The 15,049-nt window shown below is 40.6% G+C and overlaps 1 protein-coding gene across 1 annotated transcript in view; it reads right to left on the bottom strand.

Annotated features, from left to right (window-relative positions):
• The window catches only part of CFAP46 (cilia and flagella associated protein 46), a 62,560-nt gene that overhangs the window by 30,328 nt on the left and 17,183 nt on the right, over positions 1–15,049 (bottom strand). The window contains exons 14-28 of the mRNA XM_064139940.1: positions 14,712–14,835; positions 13,807–13,937; positions 12,367–12,512; positions 11,733–11,845; positions 10,914–11,126; positions 9,728–9,941; positions 9,255–9,404; positions 9,062–9,169; positions 8,170–8,351; positions 6,720–6,851; positions 4,613–4,778; positions 4,079–4,163; positions 3,811–3,949; positions 3,251–3,434; positions 2,667–2,823 (exon numbers count right to left, since the gene is read on the bottom strand). Coding sequence (XP_063996010.1) covers positions 2,667–2,823; positions 3,251–3,434; positions 3,811–3,949; positions 4,079–4,163; positions 4,613–4,778; positions 6,720–6,851; positions 8,170–8,351; positions 9,062–9,169; positions 9,255–9,404; positions 9,728–9,941; positions 10,914–11,126; positions 11,733–11,845; positions 12,367–12,512; positions 13,807–13,937; positions 14,712–14,835 — 2,244 coding nt within the window. The remainder of the gene's footprint in view (positions 1–2,666; positions 2,824–3,250; positions 3,435–3,810; positions 3,950–4,078; positions 4,164–4,612; positions 4,779–6,719; positions 6,852–8,169; positions 8,352–9,061; positions 9,170–9,254; positions 9,405–9,727; positions 9,942–10,913; positions 11,127–11,732; positions 11,846–12,366; positions 12,513–13,806; positions 13,938–14,711; positions 14,836–15,049) is intronic.

The following is a 15,049-nucleotide window of genomic DNA, read 5'->3' as shown; positions in this document are numbered from 1 at the left end:
CCTGTGGAACAGAGAGCATTCTCATCACATCTGCTGATACCAAACTGGGTAGTGAGGCAGACATGCCAGATGGGAGACTCCTCCTACAGAAAGACCAAGCCAGGCTGGAAAAGGGGACTAGAAAGAACTGTACAAAATTCCACAAAGACAAGTGCAAGCTTCCGCACTTGGAACAACATAGCCAAAGAGTTACTGGGCTCCTCTCCTAGGATAGGAGCTGTGTTGCTGGTGGGCAGCCTTGCTGAAAAGGACCTGGGCCCTAGTGGACATAAGCTCAACATGAATTGTGCTGCTGCAGCAATGAAGACACGTCCTCATTGCACTAGCAGGGCATCACTAGCAGAGATAGTGAGATGACCATTTGCTGCTTGCAAGGCCATAACTTGAGTACTGTGACCACTTCTGGCCTCACCTTTCAAAAAAGACACAGACAGACCAGCGAGTTCAAAGGAGGGCCATAAAGATGAACAAAGAGCTGGAGAACCTGCCCTATGAATAGTCTTAAGGAGTTAAGGTCTTTTCATCATGGAGAAGGCTCAGAGCAAATCTCATCACAGTTTTCCAGTGCTTAAAAGCCATCTACAAAGAGGACAGAGGCTCTCTCCTCACAAGAAGCCACACAGATGGGACAAGGGGCAATGGGTACAAGTTGCACTGAGAGAGATTTCATCTTGATATAAGAGAGTTCATAGTGAAAACAATGTATCAGTGGAACAACCTCCCCAGGGATGTGAGTGTCCACGACTGGAGGTTTTCAAGACACAACTGGACAGGATGCCAGGTAACATCATCTAGGCTCTCTTTTCGACAAAATGCTGGAGCTAGATGATCTCTTGAGATCCCTTCCAACCTTGGATGGTTTATAATTGAATCTAATTTTCCTTTCTGTATTATTTCAGTTTCCATTGGAAGTTCTGCAAAAACTTTCCTGAAACATAGGCAGGGTAGCAAGTCAGGTAACCATAAGGAGCTGTGGGAAACTGGGGAACTGCAGGAAGATCATTAAAGAACAAGTAGAAACTTGAAATTGCCCTAGGGCTGTAAAACAACAACAAAACCACTAATGAAGAAGTACAAAAAGAATATTGCTACTGTATCAAGCATGTGCTTCTAGAGACAACAAACATGTATCCTTTTCAGTGTCAACACCCAAAGTAATTGTCTGGTCCACGGAGAATTAAGAGCAGAGCAGGAGCCAGTTAGTGTGATACAGTACTGTTTCCAAATTTGGGGGGTTTCTCAGTTAAATAATGGGGTATCCTAGCCAAATAGTTCATCGAGTCCATAGAATCATAGAGTCAACCAGGTTGGAAGAGACCTCCGAGAGCATCCAGTCCAACCTAGCACCCAGCCCTATCCAGTCAACCAGACCATGGCACCGAGTGCCTCATCCAGTCTTTTCTTGAACACCTCCAGGGACAGTGCCTCCACCACCTCCCTGGGCAGCCCATTCCAATGCCAATCACTCTCTCTGCCAACAACTTCCTCCTAACATCCAACCTATACCTACCCCAGCACAACTGGAGGCTGTGTCCCTTTGTTCTATTGCTGGTTGCCTGGCAGAAGAGGCCACCCCCCACCTGGCTACAGCCTCCCTTCAGGTAGTTGTAGACAGCAATGAGGTCACCCCTGAGCCTCTTCTTCTCCAGGCTAAACAACCCCAGCTCCCTCAGCCTCTCCTCATAGCACTGCAAGTGGACACAAAGTAAAATGACCAAGGAATTTCTACACACTTACATTACGTATTTAAAAGTGTACATCATTTTGGAAGCACTTTTTGAAGTCAGCCCTGAAATACTAGATAAAGCCAGGAAAAAGTGATGGACATGGATACCCTAAGCTTGGCACAGAAATTATTTCCTACATTTACATGGCTCTCCATGAAGAAACATCTGAATTCAGTTCTGCATCCTGTTCTGCATCCAATTCTGGAGTCCCTATTACAAGAGGGATGTGGATATGCTGCAGCATGTCCAGAGAAGGGCCACTGAGATGACTAGAGGGCTGGAGCAGCTCTGCTGTGAGCACAGACTGAAAGAGTTGGGGCTGTGCAGGCTGGAGCAGAGGAGGCTCCCAGGTGACCTTCTTGTGGCCTTCCAGTATCTGAAGAGGGCCTATAAAACAGCTGGGGAGAGACTTTTTAGGATATCAGGGAGTGCCAGGATGAGGGAGAATGGAGCAAAGCTGGAGGTGGAGAGATTCTGGACTGGGATGCCCAGGGAGGTGGTTGAGGCCCCATCCCTGGAGGTGTTTAAGGCCAGGCTGGCTGAGGCTGTGGGCAGCCTGATCTAGGGTAGGGTGTCCCTGCCCATGGCAGGAGGTTTGGTACTGGCTGCTCCTTGTGGTCCCTTCCAGCCCTGACTGATTCCATGATTCTATGAATCAAACTGTCTAGCATTGCCTCTTGTCAGCCTCTCACAACTCAGGAATCCCTACGGAGGACAGGAGCTGTACCTTACTGTAACAAAAGACTCAGGGCTGGTCCTCACAGCAGAACAGAGCATTCATAGATGTACTCAACCTCACATAGAGCAAATGACAGCGACCACTGGAGATAACACAACCAAGCTGGAGCCATTCCTTGTGCTAACTAAGCTGTAAATTAAGAATGTCCCTGGCAGCTGCTGCTGAGAAATTCCTCTGAGGGGTATACACCTTTTACATACCTTCTTGTGAGAACAGTGTAGGAAGTTTCACATGTAGCAAGAGATCTACCACCCAGTCCAGAGGTTTAATGACATCACTGAGGGGAAACTGACTGTAGTATAACCACTGAGCGAATTCCAGCAGGTAGTCAACTTTCTGCCAGTCATTTTCTTGTTTCTATAAACATAGTAAAGGAAGAGTGAATTTATATTTTGTGGGGTAAACCATCAAAACGATTTTCAAAGGTCCAATATAGTCTTCACAGAAATAAACAATAATTTGACAGTAAGCAGTTTTACAGGCATCACACAGTTGGTTACACTGAAGAGAAGACTCTACCAGTTAATTCTTTGCTTTATCAAAACTTCCTGCAACTGGCTACTCTTAAACACTTTTCTTTGGCAGGACTCAGCTGAACTTCTATTGGATACTGAATTCAACCACACCCAGTTTTCCATCTGAAGAGCAATTCTGAAGTTCTGAAAAAATAAGGTCCAGTGTACAGTGCCTTCCTGCCAGATCAGCTCTGAACTCTGCAGAGTTTGTAACTCTGTGAGTCACCAGAGAAGTTTCAGTTCCATCGGTGTGGTGAAAACTGACAAACCTGTAAAGTAGTGATGGCGTTCTGGAAACAGTTTAACTGTCCCACAGTACTGCTGGAGACTGTTACCAGGTGACGCCACATTTGTGACAAACGATCTTCACTTTCCTCTCTCAGTTTCTCCATGTCCACCATAAAATTGCATCCCAATCTTGCCTTTGCTGTAGCTCTGTGTTTAAAAATCAATCTAGAAAAGACCATACAAATTGCAAAGTACATGTAACTGTACCCGTAAAAATAACTTTTTGAGTAGAATAGATAAACAAGTTTGTATCAGTATAATAAAGTTACAAGAAAAAAGTACAGAAAGTTAAAGCTTCTACTATACAACCATACTTCATGCACCTATTTCCTTGGGAAAGTAAGATCCCATTTACACACAAGATTTTCTAGAACTGAACAGACTGATGGTAAGAAGCACTGCCAACTTTTATCCTTCTCATCAAAAAGACCATCGTGATTGCTGCTGTAAGAACTGACAGGCTGACGTCAAGAACTCAAGAGTTCTGTACTGGTCAAGAATCAGAATGATATTTGTAACAACAGTAAGCCAAGCAACCTACAGCCTGTGTCTTGTCTGAGGCAAAATCCAAACAGCTTCATCCAGAACTTTCAGTGCTGTCTCCCACTCAGCTTCATCAGCATGTATGTGGAATAGTAACCCATACAAAGAGGTTCTTAATGTCAGATCTTCTTCAGCGCCTTTGAAGAATATCCAAACGATTTATTAGTATACTACAAATTTAGAGCCATGGTATTACAAAATAATGGGGGGAGGGGAGACGAGTGTTAATTATGAGACTTGTCAGATCAAAAGAATAAGGAACATACCTGGGAGAAAACATCCAGCTGACAGTCCAATACTTTGAAAATCCTTTGTAATCCACTGATGCAAAGGCAACAACTCTTTCCTGTCCTAAAGACAAATGAACAAAGAAAACCTTTTAAAAGCCATTAATCTTTGAATCTGCAGATGTGGGGAATCTTAACATCTTTTCCTTTCTGAGGTTATGTTTTAAGATCTACTATCATGCTTTCCTAAGTGACAGACTTTTTTTCTGCTGAGTATTTTCTACACAGTCCCTTTTGTAAGCTTCCCAGAGTGAAACATTACAGCCTTGCAGACAGCAAGGTATTTTGAAGAGAACTGCTGCAACTTGGGCAATTGTCTCAGACTAGAAGAACCACCACAGGAGAAAGCAGGCAAGAAACTCTGTATGTGCTTGTGACAGAGAAATCACCTTCCCCTCTTAAGAAAGACACCTTGAAGCTGGCACCCAGAGCTTCAGAACAAACTTTTTAATTTATCAAGAGTACAAATCACTCAACCAAGCACAATTAACAACACCTACTAGATATTCTTACCTGTTTATTTTCAGATTCTACTTTGATTATGTTCTTAAGAATTATTTCAGCAGGTTTTTTAAACTGCTGTCTGTCTTGAGGAGAAACTAACAAGGGCAAACATGTATTCCAGAAGTGTTTGGCTGCAAACATTACAAGGGGATAACTTCCAGCTTTCCCTGCGAACCTGAAGAGAGTGAAATACAGCTTAATGAAGGAAAACTATCACATTTTAGCCAAAATCAGGGATTTTACTTCTACAGACATTCACCTGATCTAGGCACCTCCATACACAATCTCATGCAATCAGCATCACACAAAAGTTACTGTACATCTTCATGTGCAAAACACCTTCACACATTCAGCAGAAGCAGCAACAAGAAACATTGGCACTTTTACACTATTGCTGTGGAGATTTGGCTCAAGAGCCTTCATGAAAAAAACCAGTACAAATCTACCTGAGATGTACTCACTGGAATAATCAACATTTTGGCTTCCTGTTGTGCTAGTATCTCATTCTAAAACCACGAAGAGAACACAATGACTGAAATGCTATGGATTTTGCACAGCACAGTACTGCTTTAACACAGGAATGTACCCTGCATGCCTCTGACTGCACTCAGATTGGTTTAAGCATGTTCCATGCAAATACTACTTCAAATCAGTAACATCTGATAATGCTCTGGCTCATGATACAACTCAGCCTTCGTATAAGTGCGCAGAAGCTTTAGAATTCAGCTCAGAATTCTGGACTGGCATTAAACAATCACCCAATGAACAGTTTCACTATTTTCAAAAAAGCAGGCTTTGAGTGGTGATCTTTGTCATTTTCTCCCACTTCCATGATTTTTAGAGTCTATATGCTCAGATACCTTATGCCTTAACTGGACTTCGTACGGCCTAGCTTTTTGCTCACCACTTTCTCCTTTTTGGAATATCTTAACACATGCTCAGCCCTCCCTGAAAAAGTGCTTGTCATAAAACACATATGGCTTCATCCCCAACATGACATCTCCTTAGAGTTCTGCCACACAGCTAGCCCAACCCCTTTCACCACTATCCTTGAATGATCAAGGAAGGAAGGAAGTATTACAATGTTAACAGCCTCATATGAGCCACCTGCCAAGAGCTCTAATTGCCTGCTTCTGCTCATTAATTTATCCCTTCCAAGCAGCAAAGTGTTCCTACTGAATTCATGCATCCATCACCTTCTCCTGCCTATTTACTTTTTAAAGCTATCTTTCCATTTTGGGTTCCTGACACATAGTTCACAATAATAATACAATGCTCTACAACAGCAGAGACTGAGGACAGAGTGGCTGATAAGCAGGTCTGAAGAAAAGGACCTGGAGATCTTGGCGGATAGCAAGCAAGCAGCATGGTCTGGCAATAATGGCCAAACACATCCTGAGCTGTATAAACAGATTGAGGGACTTGATCACCCTCTAGTCAGCACTCCAGACCATGCTGAGACTACAGTATCAAGTTTCAGGCCACCCAACGCATGCTGGACATGGACAAACTGCAGTGAGCTCAGTGGAGGGTCAGAGCAGAGGGTCACCAGGATGATCCAGTGACTGGAGTGCTTGCCTTGAGAAGTCAGGCTAGGAGAACGGAGTTCAGTGTGGAGAAGAGTCGGCCTTGGGAGACCTTAAGAGAAGTTTCTTAATAATCTAACAAAGTTATGCAGAAGCAGCAGCCAGGGTTTTCACACTGAACAGGAGGACATGTAAGAACAGGTGTATGTTGAAATAAGAAAGGTTCAGAGTGGGTGTAAGTAGAAACATTTCCCCATGAGTACAGTCAAGCAGTGGAGCAGGTACTCACAGAGTTCTGCAGTCTCCATTCCCGGAGCTTTTCAAGACCAGACTGGATAAACCCTGGCCCTAGACTGAGAAGGAGTTTGGACTAGAGTCCTTTTGAGGTCCCTTCCAACCAGATTTTCCTATGATCCTACAACATTACAAGATCAGCTATGTGGAAAATATTTGATAAATTTACTCAGGTGTAAAAATCTGTCAAATCCTTAGTTAATATCAGTCCTGGGAGAAAATACATTGATCCTCCCAATCTGTAAAGCAAATTTTGAGTCTGTTTTGCATTAGTCTTCTCCCAAAATAAAACATACCTGGCACTCTGGACGAAGGCTTCTGATGCTGCCACACGCACATGTTTTCTCCCAGAGGAATTTTCCATTATGCTCTTTCCTTGTATACAGGCAGCAATGCTTAACAGCTCTTGTCTCTCTGTGCTTTGAAGCCTGAGCAAAGGCAAGTAACACAAGAAATGCTAGTCTCACAGTCTAATATCATGCCAGTTTCCAGTAATACTTTTATGTTGTTAATAACTTCAGAAGGTAAAAATGGTTTTCCTGACTTTTTAAATCATAAAATATCTGGAAAAGATATTAGAAATCAGTACCTTCTTCACAGCTCTAACGAAAATAACAATGAATCAGATTTTAAAAAGATGTATCTACATTTAGCAAGCAGAGAAAACACATTTGTAGTTTTTTGATACTTTCTTTTGGAGTTGGTCTTGTTCATGACTGGTAAAGTATGCATGGGGCTGTGGAGAAATTAATTTGGTTCATATTCTATTATCTTTAACAGAAAAGATTGTATATTTCAGTCCCAGCAGTTAGTCAGTTAAAAATAAGTAAGTAAATTAATTTTATACCTTTTATTAACAGCGATTATTTTAAGAAAAGAAGCAATACAATTTGCAAGGTCTTCGTTTAATATCTTAGTTACACCTTGCAGCTACAAACAGCACCGCAGACGTTCTAGCTGGCCTAGTTCCTACTTCGGGAGCACTCTGCTGCAGTTACGATTTGTGTCCACCGGAGGACAGCAGTGCTCTGCAGCACAAGTAACAAGCGCCAAGAGTTAGAAAGAACTGTTGAGCCCTTTCTGATTCCCGAGCTGTGCTTCGCCATGTGGAGCTAAATTTATATTCCATTTCTCTGGAAACAGCACTGATGATACAGGGCTCCATTTCTGTGCCAGAGAATCAGAGATTTTATCGTTCGCTACAGCAGGTTTCACCTATCACTCATAGCTCCATCTCACTCTGTGAGCTGTGTAGACTCTTCATGCTTTAGAGCCAGGTCAGCACTGGAAGCAATTTGCATCAGCAGAAGAGCTGGAATAAGATATCTTCTGCTTGGAAATGATAAACCTGCAAAAGGACCACAAGTGCCCCAGACCACTTGAAAGAAGCAGTGCCCCCCAGAAAACACTCCAATCAAGTGCACATGCAACCTATTGCCTCACTTGGGTAACAGAACTCAAATATCTTCCTGGATGGAGTCCAGAATCACAATCTGGATCTGACACTGCCTTTTTCTCAGGCTATGTGGCAGAGTTATACCATCACCTGCAGCACTTAAGTAACTGGTAATAACAGAGTTAGCACAAGTAGGAAAACTTCACTTTCATCTCTAACTGTACAGGTTTTTTGTAAAAATAGATTCCTTCACTTTTGATTATATGATCAGATGCATTCACCCTATATACTCTCTCTTCAAACGCTAGCTGAAATAGACCACAGTATCATGCAAAATTCCATGTACTTACATTTCATGTTTCTCAGCATCTCTACTGTGTAAAAAGTTCTCATCTATTTGCAAGATCCTTTTGGAACAAGCCATCACTATCTCGTAGTCATGGGATTCGTACGCAAAATACATCAGTCGTGTCAGTACCTGCAATTCCACTAAGGAATCTGACCAACTGCATTCCAAAGCCAGTTTCACTAACTGGGAAACAAAAAAAAAACAAAAACCAAAAACAAAGAGGGTTTAAATCTCAAGTCTTACTCAAGCTCTTTTCTACAGCATTTACATGCTCACAGCTGTACCCTTCATACAAGACACCTGGACGTGGAACAAGTATCCAACAAAATAATCTAGAAAAACAAAGAATTAAAAGAACAATCAAAATGCACAACAGAGAAGCAACGTTCACCCTGCAATATTCTAACAGTGTGTGTACATCCAGCTGTAAGTGCACATGCCTTCTGACCAGCAGTTTCAAACCATGCAGGTGTGGTGGTGAGGGACATGGCTTAGTGGTGACCTAGCAGTGCTAGGTTAAAAGCTAAGCTTGATAATCTTAAGTCTTTTCCAGTCAAAATGATTCTATGATTCTATAAAGTTTTCTTCACACAAAATGAAAGGTCAGAAGTATTGCTCTGTACCAAATTCACATGAACCCATTATGTTCATCTGATGGTTACAGAAGCAGATCTGTTAGAGCAACATGGGACAATTCTAGTATTGGTATTCTAATGCCATCTGCTTTTTAAAAATGAAAAGAGTCAAACAAGATTTTCTACGTGTCGTAACTATTTACTCTCTTGGAAAGTCAGAATTAGTTTTGCCTCCATCCAAAAGTGACATGACATCTATGCCATGTAATTTCTTAAGGTCTGACAGCTAATAAAACAAAACTAAACAAGACAGAATACCTGAGATAAGCTAGGAACAGCAAAATCCATGAAGCCCAGCCCATTACACGAATGCATTTCTAGTCCCACAAGAATTCTTTCCGTAAGGTTTTGTGCTTCTTCGTTACTCTAAGCAAAAATTGAAAATTCACATTCAAGTAAACTTTTTTTTTCCAAATAAATGTTTCAACATTATCCAGGATCTCAGAAATACCTCCTCCTCTGTCCAAAGCTTGTGTCTGATCTGCTGCTGATTTAACTGCTTGGCTTTTACCCATGTAGCGATGATCTGTTGCTGTGTGGCTACAGGTATTGCTTCACTGGGCATGGCTCCAGCTGCCACACTTAGGGCAAATTCACAAATCTAAACACCAAGAAGAATTAAAAAAAGAGACACTGTAACACAAGATAAATTTGCAAAGCTCTTGGAATGAATCATGCCATTAGTTATTTGAAAGCTGTTGCATGTGGTTCTCTAAGCCCAGTGCTTAGACCCGTACAGCACACGGGAGTCACAGCCCCATGCCCCGGATGGTAAGGAACTTCAGGAGGACCTGTGGCTTCAACAACTGTAAAAGGTGGTAGGTGATTTATTTTTTTTTTGCAAAAATATCTGCAACTGATTTTATATGCATTATAATATAGGGTAGCACATCAAAACAGACTACAAAAATGAGGGCTTTCTACCTCTAAGGCAGTCTTGGTATCAGGAACCCCACTGGGATCTACTGAAAAAGACAGGCTGACATTGGCTTTGTCATGTTTCTTTGCTGCAGCTTTTTCGCTTCTGCCTGTTGCTGCATCTTTATTTTCCTTGTCAGAAAATGTTGGCTTTGGAATCCAACGAAGCATTAAACCCCGAGCTAAAGCATCACATAACATCAACAGAATCGTAGCACTTCTGTGAAAGAAAACAGAAGTCAGGAGTGCATGCTGACATCACATCAAATTAAGAGGAAGTAATAAATTTTATTGCTTTCAAGTAACAAACATCAGTTGAAAATGCAGATTTTTCATAGAAAGCAAATCTCCAAATGTAAAAAAAGAAAATCATTGTTAGAGCAGTTAAACATACGGAAAACCACAACCAATTTTGTGTTTTTTGAGAGAGACCACAAACTGAATTCTGGAAAAGAGGTTATTGTTGATACAAGCTAATCAAAGTATCAGAATCAGGTAGGTATTACCAGTTTTCTTCCATGCACAAACTACACTCTGGGCTTCGTCACCCAGTTACAGCTGTCCTAGAGGCCACTGCCAATAATGTGCTGCAATTTCTAGGGTTCTGTCCTACAGTCAGACTTTGCCTTCGGTATTGCCTCTGTCACAGTATTTCTTCCATTGCAATTACTACATAACAGGATTTCCCTAAATCACTTTGGGATCTACATTCCTCTTTTCATGGTCTGTTAATGTGCACAATCCTTTTTTTTGTTTGTTTTTTTTTCCATTACATTTCAGAACCACCTTACTTTGATTACAAATATTTACAATGACATATATTTACCTCAGAATTCAACTTCAGAGCAACTGACAGCAAGGAAACACATGTAGAACTGTCCTGCAAATTCAGGTTAAGAAAATGTTCCTGATTCTTTCTGGCTACCTACATACCCTGCTATTCCAGAATGAATATTTGTTAAGTCTAAATTTAGTATGTCTCGTAGTGATTAGTAACCAAGAACAAATAGAAAGGACTAAAAAGTCATATTTACACCAGATAATTAAATTTCCTTTCTGAAGTACTCTCTTCCTACTAGTCATGGAAAGCAGCAATCTCTTTCACAGCACAGAGTGATGTATAATGTCAGTAAGAATATTTTCTCTTTCTTAGGATAACAGAGCACATTTATAACCTGACATCTAAGCCTACCCATCATGCCCAACAGTCCGGACGGCTCCAAGAAGGGTCTGCAGGTACTCAATTATTTGCCTCTGCCTTCCTGAAGAGATAAGATGTCTATTGTAGTTTAAGACATATACCACAGCACTGTGGACAATCCAGGCTTCGTTCAGCTCTTCTCCAATTTCAGCTGCACGTTGAAAGTTTTCCATGGCATACTGAGATAAGCAGTCTATCCATGAACTGTAAAATGAGCATAAAGAAGCTCTTAGTCCAAAACTTCAGCGCTGAAGGGAATTACATCACAAGGCTAAATAAGCAGTCATACATCTCTGTCAGTAACAACAACATTTATTGAGTCTTCAGTTTCAGAATTCTCAACCACTCTTTCATATGATATAATTGTGTAGGAGCAGAAGAAAGACTGCTACTTGCTATGCTCTACTCCCCATTATTCATTTCAGCTGACTAGATGGAGCAGACAAGTTCTGCAGACTGAAGTGATTCCTTGTATGCATTCAGGTACTCAGACATCATTACAGTTATAGGAGCAATAAAGCAAGACAAAGAGCTTTCGATTTGGGGAAAGATTTTTTACCAGAATTTCATGGTCTAAATGTCAATGTAACACAGATTTAACAGTTTGTAAGGTTGAGATAGTAGCTTCTAATTTAAGAGAAATAAATGTTAATGAAAACTAAAGTGCACACTCCAGAATTAAAGCCAACTAAAGGGAAATTATTCCAAGCTGTTGATTAGATTCTTTTCCTTTTCCCATTACCATGACTACCTACAAACATGAAGCATCTGGTGACAATAAATTTTGCTAAGAAGAAGTAACTTTTGCACCTGTATGTTTTCCATTCTGGATCATTTTCAGGAAGATACGAACTTGCACCTTGTGGAGGTACAGCATAATCATTTAGTTCAACTCCCTGCAATCTTAATAAATGAACAGTTGCCTGGAAAGACACAGAGAAATACATTTCCTAACCAGGTTGTCACTGAAAGTAGACTGTGACATAGTATCAGCAATGCCTCTTTAGAAAGTAAAGAACACAAAATGCTTTTTCAGGTGGTTTATAGGCACATAAAACTCCACGAAAGACAATGTCAAATACTTCATATTCTTCCAACTGTCAACAGCTAATTGAGAAAAGAAAAAGGTATTTTTAAAATGCATGTATTTATTATTCTTCAATTATGTTGGAACTTGAAGGATCCTGAAATAAAATGGCACATGTCAAATACAATAAACCCTTGTAAAAGCGTGCAGTGACAACATCACTATAATTACTGTTGACACAGTTACTATCAAGTAGGAATTTGATAATGATGCCTGATGAAACTCCTTCTTCCCTTAGTTCCCGTGGAGATAGATGATAACTAAACTAAAATTTCCAGTGCTTTATGGCTTATATATAGCACTATCCATAAAACAAAGCTAAATGAAAAAGATATGAATGACAGCTGTGTAATTTACCTCTGCATTAAGGAACCTTATTTCTGCTAATATTCTGAGTAAACTGCTTTCAAAAGAGAAGGATTTAGCAGACAGTACTGATTCTCCTGGTAAGCTGTCACCTTGATCATCATCCATCATAGCTGTAATAGGTTTCTTGTTCTGTGCTAAAAATAAAGAAACAAATAAATCCATTATTATTACCATGCAAATCAGAAGGCAAAAAAAATCACTTCCCTTTTGAAATTATTTTGACCCATTGTTTTTGGTCATCAGTGCAATTTATTGCAGTCAAAAACCTCTGCTCAAGCTGTCGTGGTAGGCCTGATGGGCCCAAATAGGCTTATATGTATCCTGGCTTGCCCAGGCATGTTTTTCTGCTCCACAGGAGAAGCAACCATGGGAAAGAAGACAAAAGAACCTGGAGCCACTAGTTCTAAGGACTCTGGCCTGCCCAGAGTCCTGTGGTAAACAAGGTACACACACTTAGCTTGTGCCTGCCTTGTGCGAGGCCTCTGCTACTCCCAAATTTCGGTAAAGCAAGCCTGTGGCTTTGTGTAATGTGGTAAGGTTTGGCTAAGTGCCATTCTGATTGGCTGTTCTGTGTCCAAAGGGCAATTAATCTTGGCCCACATTGATAAAAGAGATAGGCAGCTAAACAGAGTGTGCGCTGCTGTGCTCTGCCACTGTAATCATGCCTGCTGCTGCCTGCTGCGTCAATGAAAGTGGAGTGCTGAACACTATGTAGTGGCTAGATTCTCAGTATGTTTAAATCATGGATGGGGTTGACTTTCTAGCCACACACACACACCTGTAAAGAGAAAAATAGCATTACTTGTCTCTGGTTTAATAACAAAGAGACAGGACCAAGATTATTCTACTATCAACACAAAAGCAAGATCATGAAACCTGTCCCAATGGGTTACCTCTACATTGCTGGCCAATAGTGAGTACTTGAGGAAAGGCACAAAAAGTAGGTGGCATAAACCTACATTTTATCCTGGTCTATCTTCACAGCTTTCAGAATCTTCACCCAAGCAGACACCTGAACCAGAAGTTATGTTCAACCTATCAGATTCACTACTCTTTGATCTAACTTTATTAATCTTGGTCTAATGTTTTAAACCATACTTACCTATTCCAATACCTGGATTTAATTAACACTACCTAGAGAAAAAGAGGTGCATACTAGAATTTCATGTATAAAAGGTGTTAGGAAATTTTACACAAAAAAAAATAGATACATTTCACACAAGCACTTTTGTTTAGCACATCCTGAAGGTAGAACATGGCTTCAAGACAAAACCTTTCTGACTGATTCCTAGATGTTGTGCAGTGACAAATCAGAGTCTCAGAGAACTTGGGAACAGGAGGGAAGAAAGCAGGAAGCTCCTTTGAGTAACTATAATAAAATATAATAAAAGTTCCTTTTACAACATCCAAAACAATTATTTCTCTTACTTTCTGGGGGTTTTGATACCTTCCTAAACAAAGACTCCTCATACAAGAGACAAAATCTGCACGCTGCACGGCAGACATCCCACACTTCTCCTTTACGTGCAGCTTTTGCCAGATCTGCCCAAAGTTTAACTCTGCCAAAGAGAAAGCACACAGAAAATGCGAGACTTCTTAATCAGGAGCAGAGGTGACACTAGTACTTCATTCTTTACAAATAAAGAAAGAAATCCATTCAGCATGGCAGCAGTGGGACCAAAGTCTTGTTTTGGACAGTAAGTATATTGACATTTCAGAATGTGTGAGCCAATCCTTCTTACAAAATAAACTAAATAAGCATTTCCAAATTGATGTGGGGAGTTTCAAAGTAAGGCTTGAAAACAAGTTTGGATGTAGAATCTTTTAGAAAACAGTTTACGTTTCAGTACAGGAATTTTTAGTGCAGCAAAAAAAGAGAAACATCTCCTTTTAAATAAAGAACAGTAAAATGATACACAAACAGTCAAAACCAGAGCTGTGACTTTCATTCTTTATCAAAAACATTTGTAGGATGTGATGCAATACAAGAACCTAAAATGATGCCTTGGCAAAGTCTCAGCTGCACACTGAGTTACTCTTCTAATCTTTACATGCTAGTTCTTGTGTGTGTTCAGCTCTTACCAACAGAACTGGTAAGGACGTGTGTGTGAGAGAGAGGATTAGAAACAGAAGATACCGTTCATTAAGCACAGCATGTGAACCAGTGGAACTTTTCAAAGCTACAATCGTGCTGAACTGCTGTGCCACATCTAACTGAAGTGTTCAGCTTCTTACAGGGTGTCATCAACTAACTTCACAGCTGCAATTTGAAACTTTCCCATTAGAGACTTACACACAAGAGGAAAGAGAAGCTTCTCGTCTGCAGTAATTACCTCTCTCTGTAATTTTCACCTCCAAAATGTTTCAAATGCTCATCAGCTTTCTCCATACTTTTAACATGATGTTGTGCTTTTGCACAGAGGTAGCTTATCTGACTCATACTTTTATCTGAGGAAACTTAGCAAAGAAAAGCATTAGAGATGTAAAAATTCACATGAAAAGTTGAGCAATGAAACTCATAACTACTTCCTAAGACACTTGAAATCCAGCTTTTGTCAGTATTTCAAGCTTTGCAAAACTAAACCCATCATGATAACCCCCCACCACACCAGCATATAGCACACTACAACACAACAATTAAGATTCATACAAATTCAGAGGGAAAAACACT

The sequence above is a fragment of the Pogoniulus pusillus genome, chromosome 3 (assembly GCF_015220805.1).
Source record: "Pogoniulus pusillus isolate bPogPus1 chromosome 3, bPogPus1.pri, whole genome shotgun sequence".
NCBI classification, from domain to species: Eukaryota; Metazoa; Chordata; class Aves; order Piciformes; family Lybiidae; genus Pogoniulus; species Pogoniulus pusillus.
Note: the sequence above shows the minus strand (reverse complement) of the source record. Positions and strands in the feature narration are given on the sequence as shown.